Source organism: Indicator indicator, chromosome 15, assembly GCF_027791375.1.
Source record: "Indicator indicator isolate 239-I01 chromosome 15, UM_Iind_1.1, whole genome shotgun sequence".
In the NCBI taxonomy this organism is placed as follows: Eukaryota; Metazoa; Chordata; class Aves; order Piciformes; family Indicatoridae; genus Indicator; species Indicator indicator.
In genome coordinates this window covers 7,724,194-7,745,262 of record NC_072024.1, presented here as the reverse complement: position 1 = coordinate 7,745,262, position 21,069 = coordinate 7,724,194, and the positions used below count along the sequence as shown (strand labels likewise).

Sequence of the window (21,069 nt, the reverse complement as noted above, 5' to 3'; positions counted from 1 at the left end):
TCTGCAACACTTCAACAGCAAGGAGATGAAGTGCTCCTGGAGCAGCTGCCAGTGCTCTTTCTCACCAGCTCTTTATCAGTTTCCCCAGAAAGAAGTGAAGCATCATTCTTAGGTCTACGTGGATCCATCAATGCTTCCATTTGACAGGAGCTAGCAGTAGGCATTGACAAGCGGAAATAAGCTGGCAAGGGAGAAAACGCTCCCTGCTCTTCTGCACCACTAAGAGAATCCTTGCTCCCTCCAGAGCAAAGTTACTCCTAGACACAATTTCTCACATTGCAGGAGGAGCTACACATCAACAAGCAACAGGTCCACAATCTGGCCCTTTACTGAGACAGACCCTCTAACAGAAAACCCTTTCCTAGCAGACCATAACCTCCTAGGATGGAGCTAGGCTTTGCATTTTGCCTGGTTTTCTTTGTGCGCTGCAGAGTAGAAAATAAGCAGAATTAACAAGGTGAAGCTCAAGTTGCTGAATTCTCTATGCTGAATTAGTTCAATTTAAAGACAAGCTTCATACATGTGATGTGTGTTAGAAGAAGTCTTATTAATTGCCTGGGTAAGCACTGCCTAAAATTTGGATCCTTTTTGGTTACTAATTCCAGCAGCTACACTCATAAACCCTTCTCATTTACATGCAGACAAGACTGATAGCATAAAAAGGACAGCAAATAGACAGCAACTGGTAACACTGTCGATGTTAGATGATAGTGTAACCTACTCCAGCAACCAGCATACTGGCTGGAAAGCCCCCTACATGTGCCACTGGCACCCAAATAGTCACACAGAACTGGTTGCTCAGTAACTGCCTTCACTAACTTGTGGTCTTGCATAACCTATGGACAAGCTTGTCCAAATTACAGACTCTTGGCTTATTTTTCTACACAGCGGTACATGATCAGAGGTGTTCAAGGACTTCATGGTCGACTTGGTCGTTCATCCACAGACCAGGAACACATGGAAAGGAGCCACAACATGCAAAGCTGCTGCAGCCACTGGCTGGGCTTTACCTGTCCTGTGGGTGAATGAAGCTGGTCACTCTTTATGACCATTAACACAATGATACATAAAAATAAATAAAATACGAGAAGCTTTGCCTGCAAATTCCCCTGAAACTCCTGGAAAAACCATGAACTCTTCTCCCAGTGTAACGGCGGGCACAGATCACCAGCTAAGTTAGCTCTAAAGGCAAATATTCCATTTTCATTGAGATGCAGTGTGCCATAATATGAATAAGGAACAAAGACCCCTTTCATTCTGCTGACAAATACAGTATAGCATGCCACAAATCACAAGGGGAGCAGACAACACAACAGCAGCAATTAAATAGGTGTCTTTTTATTAAGAAATACATATAATAGTGACAGACTATGTATACTCCCCCCACAAGCCTTCCAGAATTACACTGGCTAACATAGTTGTAAGTATTCAGGGATGTTACTTCTGTTACATAGAAAACTATCTTATAGTTATGGAGAGGTATATCCAGCCAGTGCAGCTGCATGCACACAAATGCAGAGGTAGATATTTTTTTTTTTGTTTTGTACATATGGACACGCTGCTTCAGTACATGATCTAATGGCCATGGTGGTCTTAGGCTGATGGTTGGACTTGATGATCATAGAGCTCTTTTCCATATAAACCAATTCTATGATTCTATGTTATATACCTTGTTTATTGCAATTCACTTGCAGCTTCTGCAATTCATTCACAATTGATGTATTTCTGGAGAAGCTGAAAAAATTATGCCCTTTTTAACTCTCCCACTGCTGAATTTCAACTAAGACACCATTTCTGTCTACTTCTTCCTTGCCCTCTGCCCTGGCGACCCAGCCTGTTCTCAGGAGATTCACTTTGAAGCACTCACATCTGCTTAGTTTAGGGAATCTTTTGCAGAAAAAAAAGGACTCTCCTGGCCCTACGATGCCTTTAAATGTGACCTGCCTCTCTGAGCCTGTCCCCTCATTGCTTGCCAGAGCTAGCACAGGGGACTGCTGCCCAGTTAAGCTCTCAGCAGCTAGTACCTTGCCCCGTGCTGCAACCCCAAGAGCGGAACTGTGCCGATTCTCACCTCCTGCCTTACTTTCGGCATGCGTGGCTCTCTGAGGAACAGCTACATTTCTACCCCAGATGAGTGCATCCCTCATGAGGTCTCCTTCCTGCCCCCTCCTCGGCTGAGCCGCGGGAGAACAATGCAGGGACAGACATTTAGCAACACCTGCTGTAGCGCATTAATATGCACAGGGATGTATTGATGGTTTTTCCCATCCAACACTAAGACCGCATTGTTCGGGGCAATCCATCAGTGGATGGCTCCCCCCCACCCCCACGCCGGCCCCACAAGCCCCCTTCTGACATGTCCCCTTGTCTCCCAGCCCGGGCTGACGACCACGTTTAGGAATGCACTTCATTAAATCGGAGCTGCCCCATTCCAACCTGCAATGCGGAGGCTGTACAAAGCAAGCGCCACGCTTCCTCCCGCATTTCTTTCAAAAGCCCCATTGTTCAGCAGGCATCTGGTCCTGATCTCAGCCTATTCGTGCCCATTGACCCTGCTTCTCGCAGCACACCCGCTCGCCAACGGGCCTCACGTAAAGCCTGCTTGATGAATTAAAAAGCAGCACTAGCCATCTGTCCTCCCAGGCTGGGCTAAGGCTGTGCAGCTTCACTCCGCAGCTCCCTTCCCAGCCCCACAGCCGCCCCTTTCTCCCACTCTCGCCTTACACGCGCAACCTGCAGCCGAGGAACCGCCGGGTTCCCTCCGTAAACACAGACCCAGCCGAGCACATTTGCTGCTCTTCCATTCTTACGCTCGCATCTAGGAACAACAACACAAAAGAGAATACAACAGAACATTCTCACTTGCCTGAGTCCTTCGAAATTCAATCACAAATACAAGATTAATCCTTCCTTTGTGAGGTCTTGTCTTTAAGTCGTGGTATGTAATGATCCTCAGCACTGCAGCAGAGGGGAATAAAAAATGCAGGGATCATAAGCAGGGGGAGGACAGGGCTTACTTACATCAGGGTTTCTGCCACATGACAATAGGTTTGAGAGGGAAGAATAAGCTGGCAGCAGCAGCTGACAGTGCAAAAGGGAGAATGCAGAAGCCTGCCTTTTATATTATTGGTGACATTTCTAACACATGACAACAATTTCCATCTGTATTTAAGCTGGGAGTGTGAGGAAAAGAGCATTACATCACGACTCCTCTATTCCTAGGGGCTGTGAAATATGTAGGCCAGAGGGATTTAAAAGCACCTGTGTATTCTGGAGATCTGAAATACCACCAGGCAGATTTTTCCCCTCCCTCTCTTTCTCTCTCACCCTTTTTATTTCTTTATCACCATCACCAAGCTGCTGTTTGAGAATCTGCCCAGGGAAGTGAAAAATGGTATTGTCCTAGTTTGCAAGGCACGAGAATGGAGGAACTATGCAAATATGCATTTCTAGCACTGTCTCTCCCTCCGTAGGAGATACAGCATGCATTCTTGCAAACAATCAGACAGAATACAGAGCATCTTTCTGGTTATTGCTGTGCCTGTCCCAAGGGCTTTTGAGTTTCTCTTAAAGTACCAACTTTCATCTTCCTTTTAAATCTGCAGGGAATGTCAGTGACAGTAGCAATGATTATTTTTTTCCCTTTCTTTTACAGCCAACACATGCCTGTATCTTCTTAAAAGTAAACAAGAACAAGGGCCAAAGATATTTTGGAAAGAACACTTGACTGCTTCAGAGCCAGCAGGTGTCCGTCTTGGACGCTTTCCACTTATCTCACAGGACAGGATTGCTTAGATGCAGTACTGAAATCCCAGGGGACTCCAGCCTTGGAAGGAAATCTGCTCATCACAGCTCAGCGGCTGCTTTGCTGGGGCTCATGCAAAGCAGGCAGGGACGTGTGGATCCTCAGCACCGCACAGGAGGTGCTGGTGGGGTGGGCACAAGGTGCTGTGGGGCTCAGGCAAGGCAGGGACAGCACCTGCCACTACTGCTCCGACAAGCTGATGTTCTGAACCACACCAGCTCGCAGCCATCACTCAGGAAGCAGCTCAGTACAGATGTGGATGCAGGCAACAGCTCACAAGTTTACAGCATGTGTGCCAGGGCCAAGCAACCTAAGGAAAAAACATCATCTCTGCTCCACCAGCAAACCCAATGGTGTAAATGCAGTGACCACTCCTGCTGATGTACCTGATCCCCAGAAAGGTTTGAACTGGGTGGGAGCAAAATGCCACTGAGAGATAGCAAGCCTTATATTATCTTTATAAGAGAAGTGGCCACATAAGAACAGGAGAATGGTCTGATTACAGACATGTAAAACATGCTTCACTTTACAGGACATAAATATTTCCATGAAAACACCCTCTGGCCCAAGGTATTAGCCCCTTATTTGTGTTTCATTAAATATGAAAAGATAAAACTTCTTTGCTGAAGATTCACCTTCTTGATCATTCAACAACAGCCTGCTCAAGTCTTGGGTTGGGTTTTGGGTACGCGTCTAGTCAGCTCAGTCTCCATGGCAAGTCCAAAGTCTTTGATAATGATGGGTCTAGAGTACTGGATACAGTAAATTTGAGGACTGCAATATGAAAATAAGTAACTCTTAATTCCTCACCCCTCCTCTTCATGTCTGCAGGATAAAAAAGTCTGCACAAGCCACACTGAAACTCTCTCACCAGCTGATACTTCAATGAAGCAGCACCTAAATGGGACATTCCAGACAAAAAGCCTCTTTATTAAAAAAAAAAAAAAAAAAGAAATAGAGCATTTTACTTCAGACTTTTTCAGAGATGCTGTTCCCCAATCATTTATGAAAACTCCCTTCATAAGACTTAGAAGAGGGGAAAAAGAAACAATGAAACGACTTATTTTTAATCTGGGGTTTAAAGGCTTCTTCTCTTTCCACAAAAAAAAAAAAAAAAAAAAAAAACCAGTCCCCCACACAAAGAAATTCAATGCAAACCTCTGTTTCTGTATCATGAAAGCCCCTTCAAGCACCAGAGTAATCAATTTCTCAGAGCTTGTGTGGTCTACAGCAAAAGCCAAAGAAGGTATTTAAGTTTATACAGCCTTCAGCATTTTGATGGCTTGCTTTTGAAATACAACATGTTTAAATTTTATATCTTTTTTTACAGTTAGTTATGTCTTAAGAAAATGGCTGCTGTCGGTTGGAAAAAAAAATAGAAACTGAAGAGAAAAAAGGAAACTCAACCTGTTTCTGAGCTTTTTGTCCATTCTAAAATCAGAGTAATTCAAAAGTTGTGCCACGAAAACTGTTACAATTGTAATTACAGCTCCCTTCACTATATTATACCCAGCCTTGTTCGAGCATCAAACATTTTGGCTCCTACTAACAAAAAATACCAAACAAAAGTGGTGCTCCAAGGTCAAGCACCACCAATTAAGCATCCACACGAATATAGAGGAACAGTAAAGCAAATACTTTGTCACATGTGAGAGAAATCTCTACATTTTCTTGAGCAGAAAGTCAACAACAAAACATAAATCACTTCAGGATGAGGAAAGGACTCTTTGTCCTTATGATAACCCCAACTTCTCACCATGAAAGAAGGCCATTTTGAGACAAGGTTTAACAGCTGGGATTTAACTCACAAGGTAGAAGTGTGAGATAGAGCACTCTTGTAGGTAGGGACAAACTTCTCCATCTTTCATCAGTACATTTTGGATCCAGTTCACTTACCATGTGGGAACAGCAAATGGGGAACAAACTGTGAATTCAAGTAACTGTAAACTCAGCAAGTTGTGGAAATAAAACACAGATGGTGCACTTCAGATTAAGGGTCAGCATTTCAGCGTCGCTTTGCACTTTTACATTGTGATAGGTGATGTATAACAACCACCTCCTCCGGGAGACAGAGCTCTAACTAAACCATGACTCACTTAGGAAAACAAGGAGGCAAGTGATACCTCCGCAGAAGCCTCTCTGCCAGTCGAAAGGAGCTAAGGTTACTTTGTTTAGCTGCAGCTCATGGTTTATCTGCTTCAGGATTAACATTGGTGAGTGGAAGCTGTCTCTGCTGGACAGACACAGCTGAAAAAAAAGTTTCTTCAGCTTTTCCAGCTCCCAGGCATGCTGCAGGAGGGCTGCTCTGCCTGGTAGGGCTGTGCCCAGCACCCAAAATAGCCCCTGCCACAGCACCCACTTGGTGCCCTCTTCACCACTAGAATCTCCAGCAAGATTTTGCAAAGGCTGCTCTGACACCTGCTTGCAAAAGCCAAGAACATGACCACTGCTACCAGCACCACTTTGTGCCAAAACCCTTACAAAGTGCCCAGTACTAAAACACCTCTGGATGCCTGCACGTCTGGTGCTTGCCTAAATATTGGATTCGTATTAGTCTCCAAACCCAATTTTGTCCTAAATCTCAGGAAAAGACTTAAGGATGACTTTATTCTTACAGTGGAGTGTTAATTGCATGCCCAGGGCTGTCAGGGTAAGGGTCCACTTGCAAGCACAAGCTCAAAGAAAAAAAAAGATGTAAATACAGGTTAGAATACAGAAGAAGTCTATAGGAGCTTGAAATGCCAGACAGAGAGGAGCAGTAGTGGTTGTAAGGTGACTATTACCTTCAAAATACACCGGAGGCTGTTTATCAGATCAGAGTTAATGAGGGAGAAATCTAATAGTACTGTAATATTAAATTTACCATTTTAATGGTATCATCAATGTTCTATAATGTGGGCAATTTACGGAATGTCTGTCAGTGTGATTCTCCAGTGTGGTTAGTTACACAGGAGCAGCACTATCCATCTCATCAGCTGTTTCCTTCTGGGTGTTTTGTAAGGGATTGCAGAGGGCCAAGTGAGACAACAAAATATCTATTTAAAATTACAGACATGCAAAAATGGGAATTTTTTTAAAGAATATTACAGGATGTTTACATTACTGTAAGAACTGAGTCTACCTCTGTACCATTGTTGAGACCAACCTTCCCACTTCTGCACTGCCTGCAGGCTTTTCATAGTATCACAGTATATCAGAGGTTGGAAGGGACCTCAAGAGATCATCAGGTCCAACCCCCCTGGCAGAGCAGGATCACTTAGGATAGTCTGCACAGGAATGCATCCAGGTGGGTTTTGAAAGAGAAGGAGACTCCACAACCCCCCTGGGGAGCCTGTTCCAGGGCTCTGTCACCCTCACTGTAAAGAAGTTTCTCCTCATGTTGAGGTGAAATCTTCTATGTTCTAGTTTGAACCCATTGTTCCTTGTCTTATCACTGTGAACCACCCAAAAGAGCCTGGCCCTCTCCACTTGACACCCACTCCTCAGATATTTATAGACATTGATCAGATCCCCTCTCAGTCTTCTCTTCTCGAGACTAAACAGCCCCAGGGATCTCAGCCTCTCTTCATAGGGGAGATGCTCAAGTCCCCTAATCATGGCTCAACTCCCTTGCGTGTCTTCCAATACTTTCTGCTTTTCTCAAGAACTTACATACCTGGATTTAGAAGAGCTGAAAATAACCTAATTATTCAAATAACATTTTCAGCTCTCATCTGTTAGCCCTCTCTGAACACACCACCACACCAAGAAAGACAAATATTCCAGAAAAATATTAATTAAGATGGCACAAAGGGCTCAGAAACTAACAGGTAAATTTAAAGAGTCAAAACATTCTAAGGTTTTGATTACTAATTCAAGACCTGTGAACAGTAGGAGACGGCAATGCTGAGTTTATAAATATCCATCTCCTCACATGTTCAAGGAAGAGTTTGCTAAAAACAGCAGCTTTTTAATTTGGAGTTCCTCCTTCCCCTGTCACCTGTCCCAACCCCTCAAATTCTGAGATTCATCAGTTCAAATTCCCTAATAAAGCAAAGATTACCTGAACATTCTTTAGCATATGACAGGTTTTAAATCTGATAGAAAAATCCATCCTGCAGTGGCAGTATGAGAGTTGCCATGATGATCTAAGATAAAAATGAAGCAATACTGCTTCTTCCTATAGACCAACTTCAATATTTGTTCACTCTTTTTTCCCTCCCTGGCAAATGAAATGTTAAACCTGGAGTTTAAAGGAAAAGGCAGGCAGTATGAAATATAATTCAATGGCAGATGATGCTTCCGAGGGTCTTTAATGGTTTTCTCCATCTTTAGCTCCAAAAAGACCCTGCAAGTTAAATTGCTAGATTACTAACCACCTGATTACTCTGCAATACACATCTCATTTTGAAGATATATTGGGCTTTCAAAGAGCCATTTATTAAAGATTTCCATTTAAATAATAATTTTCACAATCCTCAGTGAAACAGATGTATTCCCTCTTAAATCACTAATTAAGAGCAGCCTGGGACATTATAAAGCCCTTTAAAAGGAATTCAGGGAACTAGTGTCCCCCTTAAACAAATCTGTTCTGGCAATGGCCCAGGAATCTTGACTTCATAACTCAAAGCTCAAATTATCCAAGAGGACATTTTAAAAAAAGGATACATCTAGACTGTTATGACTAATAGGAAAGAATTATTTCTCCTTCAATATGGGCAGAACTGGAAATATTTATTCTATTTTTTTCTACTTTATTATTCACTGAGGGTGATGGTGGGAAAGAAAAATCAGTGAAGAGTTATTCCTAGTAAAGGTACAGGGTATGGCTCTCCCCAAAGAAAACCAGCTAGCAGAATCTAAACAGCTTTATAAATGATTACACGGCTAATCTCCTCTGTGCTGAAATAAAGAGAGAAAGGATTTAGAGGACAAATACAGCACACTTTCTATGAAGAAGCATGGCAATGTTAAAATAAGGATAATTGTTTGAAAATGAAATGTAGCAAGTCTGCATCCCCATCAAACCATCAGGACCCTGCATATGCTATTGTCCTCCTGGCCTCGGAGGCTGTCACCACAGCAGTATATGCATCTGGGAATCACTCAGGCATTTCCTCCTCTGCAATGCCACTGGTTTTCTCACACTACATTGTAGGTAGCACACTAGACCAGAAAAACATATAAATAGAATTTTCAAGTGTCCTCTTTCAAGTCCTGGTATCTTTGATGGCAGAATCATGGGACTTTTGCACCTTTAAAACCACAAACGTACCAATACAGAGCAATGGACACTTTCTAGAGGGAGTTAATCATGAAATAACAAATGTGAATCAAAATGCAAATGTAAGTGGAAGAACAGGTTAAAGAACTGCTGCACATTTAACTTTCTCTCATTTAAAACTGTTCCTTTGGCCTGGAACACTCAATCTCTTGGCAAGTAGCATAATCAATACACCATAAACCTTGAATAGATCCATGTTGGTAGTTGAAAAGAAATCAGACTGCCTCTATGAAATCAAAAGCTGGGACACTGCAGCCATTGCAAAAGATCTAATCAGGACCCTGGGATATCAGATGAGAAACTACGGCAGGACAGAGCCAGTTTTGAAGTAAACCACGTGGGGTAATTCATCTCCACTTCTTCAACATCCCAACAGCAGTACCTGCTCCCAGTTCTGATTTATTTTGCATTTCCAAAGACTCACCACCTTAGGAACCTTGATGTTTTGGAGTGTACACACAGACACCGTTTGCGCTACCTAAATACCCACTCGCAGATGCTTCGCTGGAGTGCAAAGCAAAGGCAGTGAAAAAAAAACCAAATTAAGTACACTGGGGACCAACAAAGAAAACAAAGAACACTAGCCTTGTAATCTCTTCCCACACTACTTACCCAAATCTCCTTTGGCAAGTGGCATGGGAGAGCCCATAAGGCTGAGCTCTTCTGCTTTGTACTGCTCTCTGGTGCCTCATGCAATTTCAACTGGGTGTACAGTGAAATGCAAAGAAGCTATTGCTCACAAATGGGTAAGCAGATGGAGCAATATTTGCTATCATAAGTGCTTTTATTTCCAAATGTAAAACAAAACAAACAAACAAAAGCACCAAAAAAATCAGCCCAATAGTTCCACTGCCACAAAATGCACTATTGATCTGAAAGGACAGGCCAGATGGAAAAAAAGGTCTGAAGTCTTCTGATTAAACAGAAATGACTGTCTATGGAAAGGAACTAAACTACAGAAATACTGGCAAAATACAGAAGTTTTGCCCCTCTCAAAAGTGAAAACACATCTGGTTCACTAACACGTGAAATAATTATATCCTTGAAAACTGCAGGAGACTGTGCTGCAATTCTGCATTCCCTGGAACACAGCTACAAGGATTTTTCTATACCCACTGGTTATACTCAGGAGCCAGTCCCTGCTGAAAATACAGGAAAAACTAAATGTGTGTACATTAGCTGGCATGGAAAATATGCCTCATATTCTTCAGAGTTAGATTAACTCACAAGCAAATATTCTTGAGAAAAATTATCTTTACATACTGCTGGTACCTGTATGTTGCACCCTAGTGATAAGGACACTATTTTAGAAATATTTAAAACCTTTTACTAACATAAATCTCATAAAACAATTAATTGTTTTTGTGTGTTCAAAAAAAGACCAGTCTGCTTTTCATCACCTTATCAGTGTGGGCTTCCAAATGAATATTTCATGGACCCTGCAACTTTTTTTTCCTCATTACAAAAGCAGAATTACACCTCTAGGAAGGGAACAACAACAGGTAATAAATACAGCTGCAAATCTGGAAAGCTTTTGAGAATTCAAAGAACGTTTGTGTACATAAACTGATGATTTATTGCCCGTGAAGAAAAATAATGTGCACTGTCAGTGATTCTGTTTATCCTTAATAAAAATTAATAACTAAAAATAACTTCAAAATTGTGACTCAAATATCCTCACACGTGAAAACACATGCATTTGTAACATAAAGGTCTTTCTGCTTCACTTCAGCAATTTCTCCTAGCACTATTATACTCAATATTATAGAGAAAAGAACTTTGTGAGCTGCTCGGCATATCCCTTCTATCAGTCCATTCTGAAGTTGAGAATTACTTATGGAGAACCCAGTGCTACAGAACTTGAAAAGCTACCCAGGGAAATCACCTAAGTCTCCAAGTTTGACAGCAGTTTCATCACACCACAGCCCATTTAGTCTCTCTAGTCCTCCATTAGCTGCAGATGATGGTGGTTATGCATGTAGCAGCTCATCCGACTCTTGGAGCAACTGAACTACCCTTTGGTAGTTCAATTATCCATGAAGACATTTAATCCAGATGAAGTTCAATGTGTTCTTCTACATCCACACTAAAGTTTGTCCTATAAAAGCTGAAGTTCCCTTGTTCAGTATTATTGGTTTTCCTTAGAAAGGAGACTTTTCCTCTGCACCAGAAGATTGCCTGGAATAAAGAAACTTAACCTCAAATTTCCCACAGAACTGTGAGAGAGCTCAGACCAGCCAGGTGCCAAAGTGTCACTGTCTTTTTCTAAGCCTCCCTACAGATCACTTGACACTTATGATGATATTGATTTTTATCCATTTCTTTCCATTCTGCTCCACACTCCTCTAGAAGGCTAACCACAAAAGTTGGAGCTACTGTTCTGTAATTGAAGACACAGGAACAGATCAGACTCTAGGAGGTGGGAGAACAGACAGCAGAAATCAAAGTGGTAAATCTCTACTCCTAAAGTCTCCGGTCAATTAATCCCAGGGCATGTACTTGATTTGGGAAAGTGAATCAACTGTTGAATGATGACTTTGTGAGGTTTTAAAAGCCAATTTTGGGGAAAAAATGAAGAAGAAAAAACAATATTGCCACTGAACATCTAGGCTGACATCTAAGACTTAACTCTAGCTTAGCCATTACACTGTCCTTGTTTCATCCTTCATCAAAGAGACATTGCATTTTCCAGAGTTTTGCTTCATAGGTCTACAGCCTGTCAGAGAATGGAATTGCACAGTACCAAAATAAGACAAATGCAGAATATTCATGAATTTGGAGAGAACCACTGATGTGCTACTTCAGACACAGCTGCACCAGACACACTGTTTTAGCAAGTAAAGGTGTGGATGCCAGACCCACCGTAGCTGCCTCTGCATATAATACAGGACTCAAACAAGTGGAGAACCAAGTAAAACTGCTCCAAGGAAAGAAACACACATGCTGAGACAAGCTTTTATGGAAATAATATCATCTATCTCATTCTTCTTGGTACACTGTGAAAACTGCTGTCAGGTTGTTGAGAATAAGCAACTAGGACAAATGGCCAGTACTGCTTGTTTATTTTAAACAGATGCCCTCTACCACCATTCCAGAATGAGGAAGATGATCCTGTCTGTTCAGTGGTTTAGACACACTGCTGCACTATAACAGTAAAGTAAGTTACCATCAGGTATCTTTCTCAATTAACACTATGGCACAGACATCCCAAGGTAAGGCTACTTGGAAACACCCATTGGATGGATATATTCTTACATATATGTCCAACTAATCACATTTTCCATTAAGGAAATTTTCACATGCACCAGTCCAGTTCGGGAGAGTTCTGCTCCTAGAATCAACCCTGTGAAACCTAAAGCCAGGATGTCAATATCACATGCGTGACGGACTCTCAGCCTTTCCCCAAACCAGATGTAATGCAAGACACATCAGCTTCTGTCAGCACAGGCAGACTCAGACACACTAAATGGTGCCTCAGCAAGACACCCCATCCAGTTGGGAAACCTGGCCTTTTGCTCTTTAAAGTCTTATGCTGGCAAAATTGAGCTTGAGTAGGTGAAATCTGCACTAGAAATAAGCTGTGGGCAAAGTCTCTGCATCAGTCAAAGCGCTTCTGCTGCAGTGGTGGCCAATCAGTAATCATGAAATTGTTGTCAATTCACACACTACTCCAAGCTCAATGGAGCCATTAACTAGCCCACAAATAGAGCATTATTTCTGGTGATATTCATTAGGCACATCAGAAAACAGGAAAAATGTGGTGCTTTAAAATAAAACAAGGTCAAGGGGATAGCTTGAGACCGAGGCAACACCTTTCTAATCTGGGTGATGTATTTGAGAGGTTTTTTCTAGTTTTGACAGTGGATCCTACATGCTAGGAATGAGAATAGTTATTTACCTGAACACAAGGAGAATGACTTTGCTCAAGTTTAAGGTGCTGATTTTTCTTAAGCAGAAGACAAAAGTACTCTAAAAAAAGTGTCTCTGACCCAGCACATGAATGAAGTTAGCAGTGAAATGAGAGCATCAGGGATAAAGCAAATAACACACAGTTGGTTCAGCTGAAATATATGCATTGCTTCATTAGCACATAGACGTCATCCAAATACACAAGTAACATGTTCCTGCCTCTCTTCCTTACTCCAGCTTAGTCCTAGGTTAGGATGCTGAAGCTGTAAATTCCAGAGGAGAATGCTTTGGGTCTGTAAATAAACCTGTGGGTTTGGTGTGACAGTAATAGCAGAATGCTCACAGTAGCACAACCACCAAACGTGAAGGCCACCTGGTAGCTCGTCACAGCTGTTGTTTACTACAGATCTTTGCAAAACAAAACCAAACCAAACAAAAAAAATCAGTTCAATTGGAAGCAGGGAGCTGAGGGTATGAAAACTCCAAGAAAGAATGCTGGAGGGGCAGAGGACACTGAGGAGCAGAAGACTTCAGCTTGCAAAGATTACTGTGTGGTTCATCTACTTCTTTCAATAATGCTTCATTTTTTGGATCCACTTCAGTCTCGTTTCTTTATGAAAGCTCCCATGTTTAGGGATGAAGTGTTCTAACCTCTCAGAAGACCATCCCTGTGTCAGCCATTTAGGCAATGCTCATACGCCCTTTGGGAGCTGACATCATCCCATTCTCTTACCCTTGACTGTTCACCAGAAAATAAAGCAAATTCTTTACCAAACTCCTGAAGTAAAAATCTGAATGATACTCAAGCAGTATGCCATTATCATGTGAAACAAGGAGGTCAAGGCAAACTTTCTGGATCTTTCCTACCCTGTGCTTGACCTCTATCTTCCACACCAGCTATAGCAAATTCTTCACTTAGTTCCTGAGTCAGCCAAGCACACAACCAGCACGTGGCTATGTGGGAAACAGAAGCCGTTTGGGTTTTCTCACTGCCTGTACCAAATTAATCAGAGCTGAACCACGTGGGATTCTTACTGGAATTTCTGGGGAAGAACTGGTTAACATTGCCTTTCTCCATTTTGCATTTACTAATTATCGCTTCATTTAGCCCTTACAGGAGCGCAACAAAAAGCAGCTGTCAGGCCAAGCATGCTCAGTCCAAGTGACCTTGTGTTCTTGTTCGTGTTTACCACATAATCAGCAGGGAATTCCATTTTCAAAATACAAGACTTCATAATCCATTAGTGCTAGAGATTGGTCCAGGGCTCTGGATTTACTGGTCACGTGTACCAAGGAATAAAAATATGAGTGTAGAGCTAGATTAATCTCCAGACATGTAAAGCATCCCAACCCACTGTGCATCCACCAGTCTCATTCAAATTCATACATGAATATTAGCATCATTCTTCAAAGCTACTGCTAATACCACCCCCACACTACATAAAGAAAAAACAAATTGCTTTACAACTCTGAAACTATGGAGACACACAATAACTAACTCCACTTCTCAAATTTTCCCCTCGTTTCATAAATGGAACGTAAGTACTTGCCTTCTTAATACACAGACAACCCATATCTCCCCCCAGCTATTTCTAAAAGGCAGGAATCCCTTTCACTGCTCTTAATTTTAAATCAAAAGTCTTTAGAGAGTCCAAGCAGTTTAGCTCACCATCAAACTCCATAAATCAGAGACAAGAATCGACAGAAAATATTTCAAAATGTAACCTTGGAAACGCACAAAATGCTGCCACGGAACTTGCGCTCATTTGCTTTATTTGCTGCTTTAGAAATGGGAATGCAACACATAGGCAGGAGGACATTAGCTTCACAACATTGCAGCTTCTCTACCTAACCATGCCCATGCTCTCCTTGAAGGCACTTTCCACAACATGCTTCCAAAACCCGCAGCCTGGCAAGTCCGATGATTGAAAACTAATCATATTTTACGCTGACAAAATGGAAAATGGAAGTGTTCAACAGAAAATAATAATCCATATTTATTCCTTATGTCCACGCACAGCACTTTAAACATAATTCGATCCACGCTTTCCTCCAATAAAATGAGAATAAACTCAGAGCTGATATACAGCATCTGCCATTTTTAGAATCAACATTTGTCAGTGTTACCACACAATCTTAACTGTGGCCCTACAGAGTTCTCCTGCATGCAACACTTAGACTGAAAGTGGCTATTACTCTGCGTACTGTTATGTGATATTTGTTGGCAACATCATTATTCAACGTTTATATGTTTACCAGGAAAAAGAACCTCTGACTCATGCTGAGAGAGGAAACTTCAAAATAGTTTGCTGCTCATCTCAGTATGCTGTAACTGAGATTTTACTTGTTTTGATCCCAGCCTGATCTGAAAGGCACACCACTATTCCCACAGTTTAAGCAGGAAAACTTTTTCTTTAGGAGAGTCTGTCCTGGCAGCTGGAGGATACCGAACAGAGATGGAATGAAATAGTATCATTCTCCATTCTTTATACATTTTCCCAAAATGCCAAGGACATTCTGATTTTGGGTAAAGATTCTGAACTTCTAAAGACTACCACTCTCTAAAGTTCTCAGTTTTTCTCCTGGTGGGTTTTTTGAGTGCAAAAGAGCATTCCTTTCCCAGTTCTACTAACTCTTGCTGCATATCTCCTACTTCAATCAAGGATGACCTTCCAAAAAGTGGCAGTTGCCTGCTACAAGGGCACCCAGCCACAAAGTTCAATAAGCATCAGGCATAAAATCCTGCTAAGGAAATAAAAATAAAAGCAGGCTTTTTATTCCTAAAGTTTGAACAAATAAAAGAACTTTCACCTTAATGATATTAATGAAGACTATTTCTAAGGCAAGTACTATTTTTATGGCTGCTTTTTTTTTCCAGGAGTCTTTCTTCACAATGAGCATCAACAGGCTTGCCTCAAACCACAAACTTCCAAAAAGGTCATCTAAAAAGCAGAGTTCAAGGATAAGCTGTTTTTTCACCCTAGCTGCGCTCTATCACACATGGAAGCCTGCCCAAGATGAAAATCAAGTCTCCCTTGGAGCCATGCACACCACCAAGTGAAGACTGACTCAACCAAAAAAAAAAAAAAAATGAAATTCTACTGCATGTAGTCCACCACTTTGTTACTTACAAGGCACAGCATGGCGATAGAGGTTATCTCTAATAGTCTGCTGCAGATCGTGATCCGGCGATCCCTTCTGAAACCTCTGGTTGAGATAATGTCTCAGGTCTTTGTTCAGTCTGCTTCCTGCAAAGAGAAAAAAAACCAAGCACTTATTTATTTCTAAATGCACACAATTAACATATCCAATTCAAGCAAATGTTAGACTTCCATTCAGAGTCCCCTAAATTATGGCACGCTGACTTTACGAGCGGAGGCTCATCTTCCTCTACAAATGGCTAATTACCAAAAATAACTCGCTGTAAACAAGAGGTCTCTCTTGTCTCATAATGCATCTTTCTTCCTGTGGTGTTAAACAGATCATCATTCCCTTTTATCACTTATTTGTCTGAGCAAACGGAGAAAGACGATGATGGGAAAAAGAAGAAAAATAATAAAGGTAAACCATTACTTTTGCAACTCACTGCAGAGTAAGCTGGGCAGAGAGACAGAAGGCAAACACTGCTCCCCTTGGAGGTACTAATACAGCTGAATATGGCACAAAATCAGACAAGTGCTATGCACTACACTGGTATCTACCCCAGCACACAGCAGGAGTTAGAAAAGAATTAATTGAAGGAGTTAAGAGCACCTAGAGTCCTTAAGAAAACAACAGAATAATATTCAAAACTTTTCACTTAAATCTACTTATTTCCCCACTCAGTTTTGAACACTTTCAGAATTGCATGAAAATAAAGATAAATAAGTTGAAGACAAAACAAACAAAGCAAAACATAAAACACACCCCAAACAAACACAGGAAAAGAAACCTCATTGCTAATGAACACTGCTAGCTGCTGGACACCAAATGCTTTCTTGTAGCAGAACACAGAACTGGAGCAACTTAATGAAGTCGTTTCCCAGCAATGAAATATTTCCAAGTCTGGAACAATATTGACATTAATCTGACCATAGAGCAAAAACAATCCCACAAGCACATACAGAGAATAGGGATAGAAACTCTTCTGTTCTAAAAAGAAAAGAAAAAAAGAAAACAACAAAACCCACACTGGAAAAAGTTCAGAGAAATTCAACCAAGACAATCCAAATCTGGTGCAGTTGCCATACAAGGACTATGAGAGCAGGCTGCCTGTTGCTGACTTCAGTCTCCACCATGCCCAGAGGGCAGCTGGGGACTGGCTGCTCCCTGCCTCTCCCAACACAAGGACAGGAAGACACCACTGAAAGCTAATGGGAGCTTGGTTCAAAACCACACAACAGTGGCAACAGTTCACAGAGCATGCAGCTGATCTCCTTGCTGGAGAGCATTGTGGGTGAAAGAAGCTTACTGAGGACCTTCAAGGGAAGACTGGAAAAGTACTTGGAAGACAGAAAATTGGGGTTGTAAAAGAGGGTGTAGGAAATCCCTTGAGCTGATGCTTGTGGCTGAGAGAGATGGGAAGAGGAGGAGGGGAATATTAAATACCTTGCTTTTTTTGCTTTCCTTTGCTAGGCACCTTATTTATGGTCACAGCTGGAGGCAGAATGCTGGGCTACATGGACCTTGGGCTGAACCACTGCAGCTGTGTCTATGTCTTTGATAATTTGTATTATGACATTTTGGGCTCTGAATATGTAATGCAGAGATCATCTCAACACTTGTTGACACTGAACACAGCATCACAGTGTAGCTTCCTGGCTGGAGCCTCTAGGAACCACTGCAGAACAAATTAAGAATAATAATACTGCAATGGAGTGCAGTTGGACAGTGGGGCTGGGAGGCAGCAGCAGTACCAGACAAATGAAAACAAGGGTGAAGATCATTAAATGACTCTGGGCAGGAACAGCCTACCTGCTAGTGCAGTCTTGCAATGTTTTAACAGAAATCTTAGCTTAAAACCAAAACTAAAACCCTAATCTAAAAGACCATGAAAAATTCTAAAAAACCAAATAGGTTATTTGCATTTAGGTTCTTCAGACAGATTTTGGGTGTTGTTTTGGTGATTTTTTTTTTTTCCCCATTACATTTCATACTGAAGACAGGAAGGCTTAGCCAGCAGGCTCAGCTACTAAAAGAAGGAGAATTTTTAGACGAAGATGCTCATGCTCAAATGGCTCAAACAACAAAGCTGAAATTAAGGCAGATAAAACTGGCTCAGCAGACTTTCCTGAGTTACCCCAGCAACACTCCTCACTCCACAAGCACATTCAGATTATCAACCCATTTTCTAACAAATTGTCTCTAGTTATTACACTATAAAAATGGTTTCCCACACAGGAGGAACTTGGAGGGCTTGGTAGACCTGTGGGCTACAGTTTTCCAGTATCAGAGCTGACCTTCCAAACTTCAGACATTTGATTTCATACCACATCATTCTACTCCAGCATAAGACTGGACACACACAAAAAGAGCATCTGCTGAAATAATAAAGCATTTCTTTATCTTTTTACTAAACAGTCCATATTTTTCTTTGCAGAAGAGATAGTAAGATGTGGTGGTTTCTCATAGCAAAAAGAACAGATATGACAAGCAGTTTGGACACAATGCAAGAGTTTATTACAGTGAAGAAATTAATGCTCTGAACTGCATGTATCAGATGAAAAAGGCTCTCTCCTGAAGTACTGCATGATTCATGATTCAGTGATTTATGTCACAATAATGTCTAGAGGTGAAAAAGCTCTGCTGAGCTAGGGCTTGTTTGACCACAGAAAATATGCAATTTACTGATGATATTTGCTTTTAGCTTCCCTCTGTGCCCATTCCATCTAGCATCTCAGTCTATTACAGCCCCCGCTGGAAAGTTTGGTTATTTGGATTATGCAGGAGTTGGGATTTCCCAGTGGAGTGACTGATGCACTAGCCAAGATGGCAGTTGCAAAAAGAGAGGCTATAGCAACACTTACACTCATGATTGTCCTCTCAGGGAGCTCACAGTGATGCTTATTGCTGCTAAAAGTATTTTAAATGAGGAGAAAAAAAAAAAAAAAAAAAAAAAAAAAAAAAAAAAAAAAAAAGGAAAAACCAAACAAACCATAAAGCTCCCAAAATGCTTGCTAAGTTACTTTTTTGTTGCTACATTACAGAAAATCCTTGACAGAAATAAAGGATTCATGCAGACCTGACAGCCTCAGCTCAACAGCCACTGAGATGACAGCTGTGGACAAAAGCAGGCTCACCCCATGCAGAAGAAGGAAATGAGTTCACATAGGAGCCAACTCCATGTAGAAAGCTGCCAAAAGGATCCATCCTGGAACATGTTGGACACATTACCATTCAAAATCATAAAATCGTTTTGATGGGAGGAGACCTTTCAGATTATTAAGTCCAACCACTAACCCAGTCATACCAAGTCATTGGTAAACCATGTCCCTCAGCACCACATCTATACATCTTTTAAATATCTCCAGGGCTGGTGACTCCATCACCCTGGACAACTTATTCCAGTGCCTCATAACTCTTTCAGGGAACACAAGTATTTCACTACACTCTGATTATATTTTCCAAAAATCTCCTGAGAACTGAGGAGGCACATACCTGATATTGCATTATTTAGTAAATTCTAGTGCTAGACCCAAACTTACAAACGCTGGCAAATTCTTTTCAAGCTTGAAATGTATGCAGTTGTGACCCCTGAGAACATAAAAGATATGCCACTGACATTTCAGCAACCTTCTGTGTGCAAATTATATCACTAGAATTCAGACTGATCTCAGAGGTAACCCATTTGTGCACTCTCCCTCTGAAAACTCTCACCTTCAGATGGCTTTTGCCCATATTCAACCACCACCAGCCTGGGTGCAAGGGCAGGTGCCCAGAACCACCTGATTTTATGTAAAAGTCCTCCATTTTTTAAGTCTAATTCCAGAAAACATCTGGCACTGGTTTCCTTAGACATGAGCTGACTAGATGGATATTACTATCTGTCAAAATACTCTTCTGTTCTCAAGGCAATTGGATCTTCCCTTTACTCTTCTGAGATCCTTTCTTTTTTTTTTTTTTTTTTTTCCCTCTGCTAAAAGGATGCAAAGAGATCCTACAGTGATCATAGTGGAAGAAAAAAAGATGCAATCCTGAAACAGTGATCTCCAGAACAGAGGATACAGGTTTTAAGAGTCAGCACTCAGCTCTTCCTGCTGGCCAGGGTATGCTGGAAACACATCTATATGCACACAGAAAAATCAGCTTGCTATTTCTGTAATAAAAATTAGGCTGATATATCTAGCTCTAGGAATTCAAACATTATAAAAATGGAAAAGAAAAGAAAAAAGAAAAAAAGAAAAAAGAAAAAAGAAAAAAGAAAGAAAAAAAAGAAAAAAAAGAAAAAATTAAAAAAAGAAAAAAGAAAAAAGAAAAAAAGAAAAAAGAAAACAAGAAAACAAGAAAAAAGAAAACAAGAAAAAAGAAAAAAGAAAAAAGAAAAAAAGGAAAAAAGAAAAAAGAAAAAAGAAAAAAGAAAAAAGAAAAGAAAAAGAAAAAAAGAAAAAAGAAAAAAAGAAAAAAGAAAAAAGAAAAAAGAAAAAAGAAAAAAAGAAAAAAGAAAAAAAGAAAAAAGAAAAAAAGAAAAAAAGAAAAAAAGAAAAAAAGAAAAAAAGAAAAAAAGAAAAAAAGAAAAAAAGAAAAAAAGAAAAAAAGAAAAGTCATTCTTCCCTACTAAACTCACACAAAAATCATATTTTAAAGTTTTGTAAGCAAAAATACACCCAAATATTGGTTGGTTTTGCAAGAGTTTCATTCCTCCTTTTTCCTGACTGAATGAAACCAATACCTTTCTCTATGTGAAGATACAGAGAATCAGCTGTCCACTGCTTCTCTCCCCACAGCTGAGATGTTTTCATCTTAGCTGAAACTTCATCTTTGAATGAAACAAAACTCACTGAATGCCTGGCTTACTCAATCATCCCCCACTTACTATACTGCATTTTAGAGTACATCAGTTGTCCTCCCACACCATGACATCATAACGACGTTTTTGTAGCAAAACCAAACCCCA

General features: G+C 40.9%; 1 protein-coding gene across 3 annotated transcripts in view; it reads right to left on the bottom strand.

Annotated features, from left to right (window-relative positions):
• The window catches only part of MAGI1 (membrane associated guanylate kinase, WW and PDZ domain containing 1), a 351,151-nt gene that overhangs the window by 158,453 nt on the left and 171,629 nt on the right, over positions 1–21,069 (bottom strand). For all 3 annotated transcript variants that reach the window (XM_054387388.1, XM_054387391.1, XM_054387390.1), the window contains exon 2: positions 16,109–16,225. In XM_054387388.1, the coding sequence (XP_054243363.1) occupies positions 16,109–16,225 (117 nt within the window). The remainder of the gene's footprint in view (positions 1–16,108; positions 16,226–21,069) is intronic.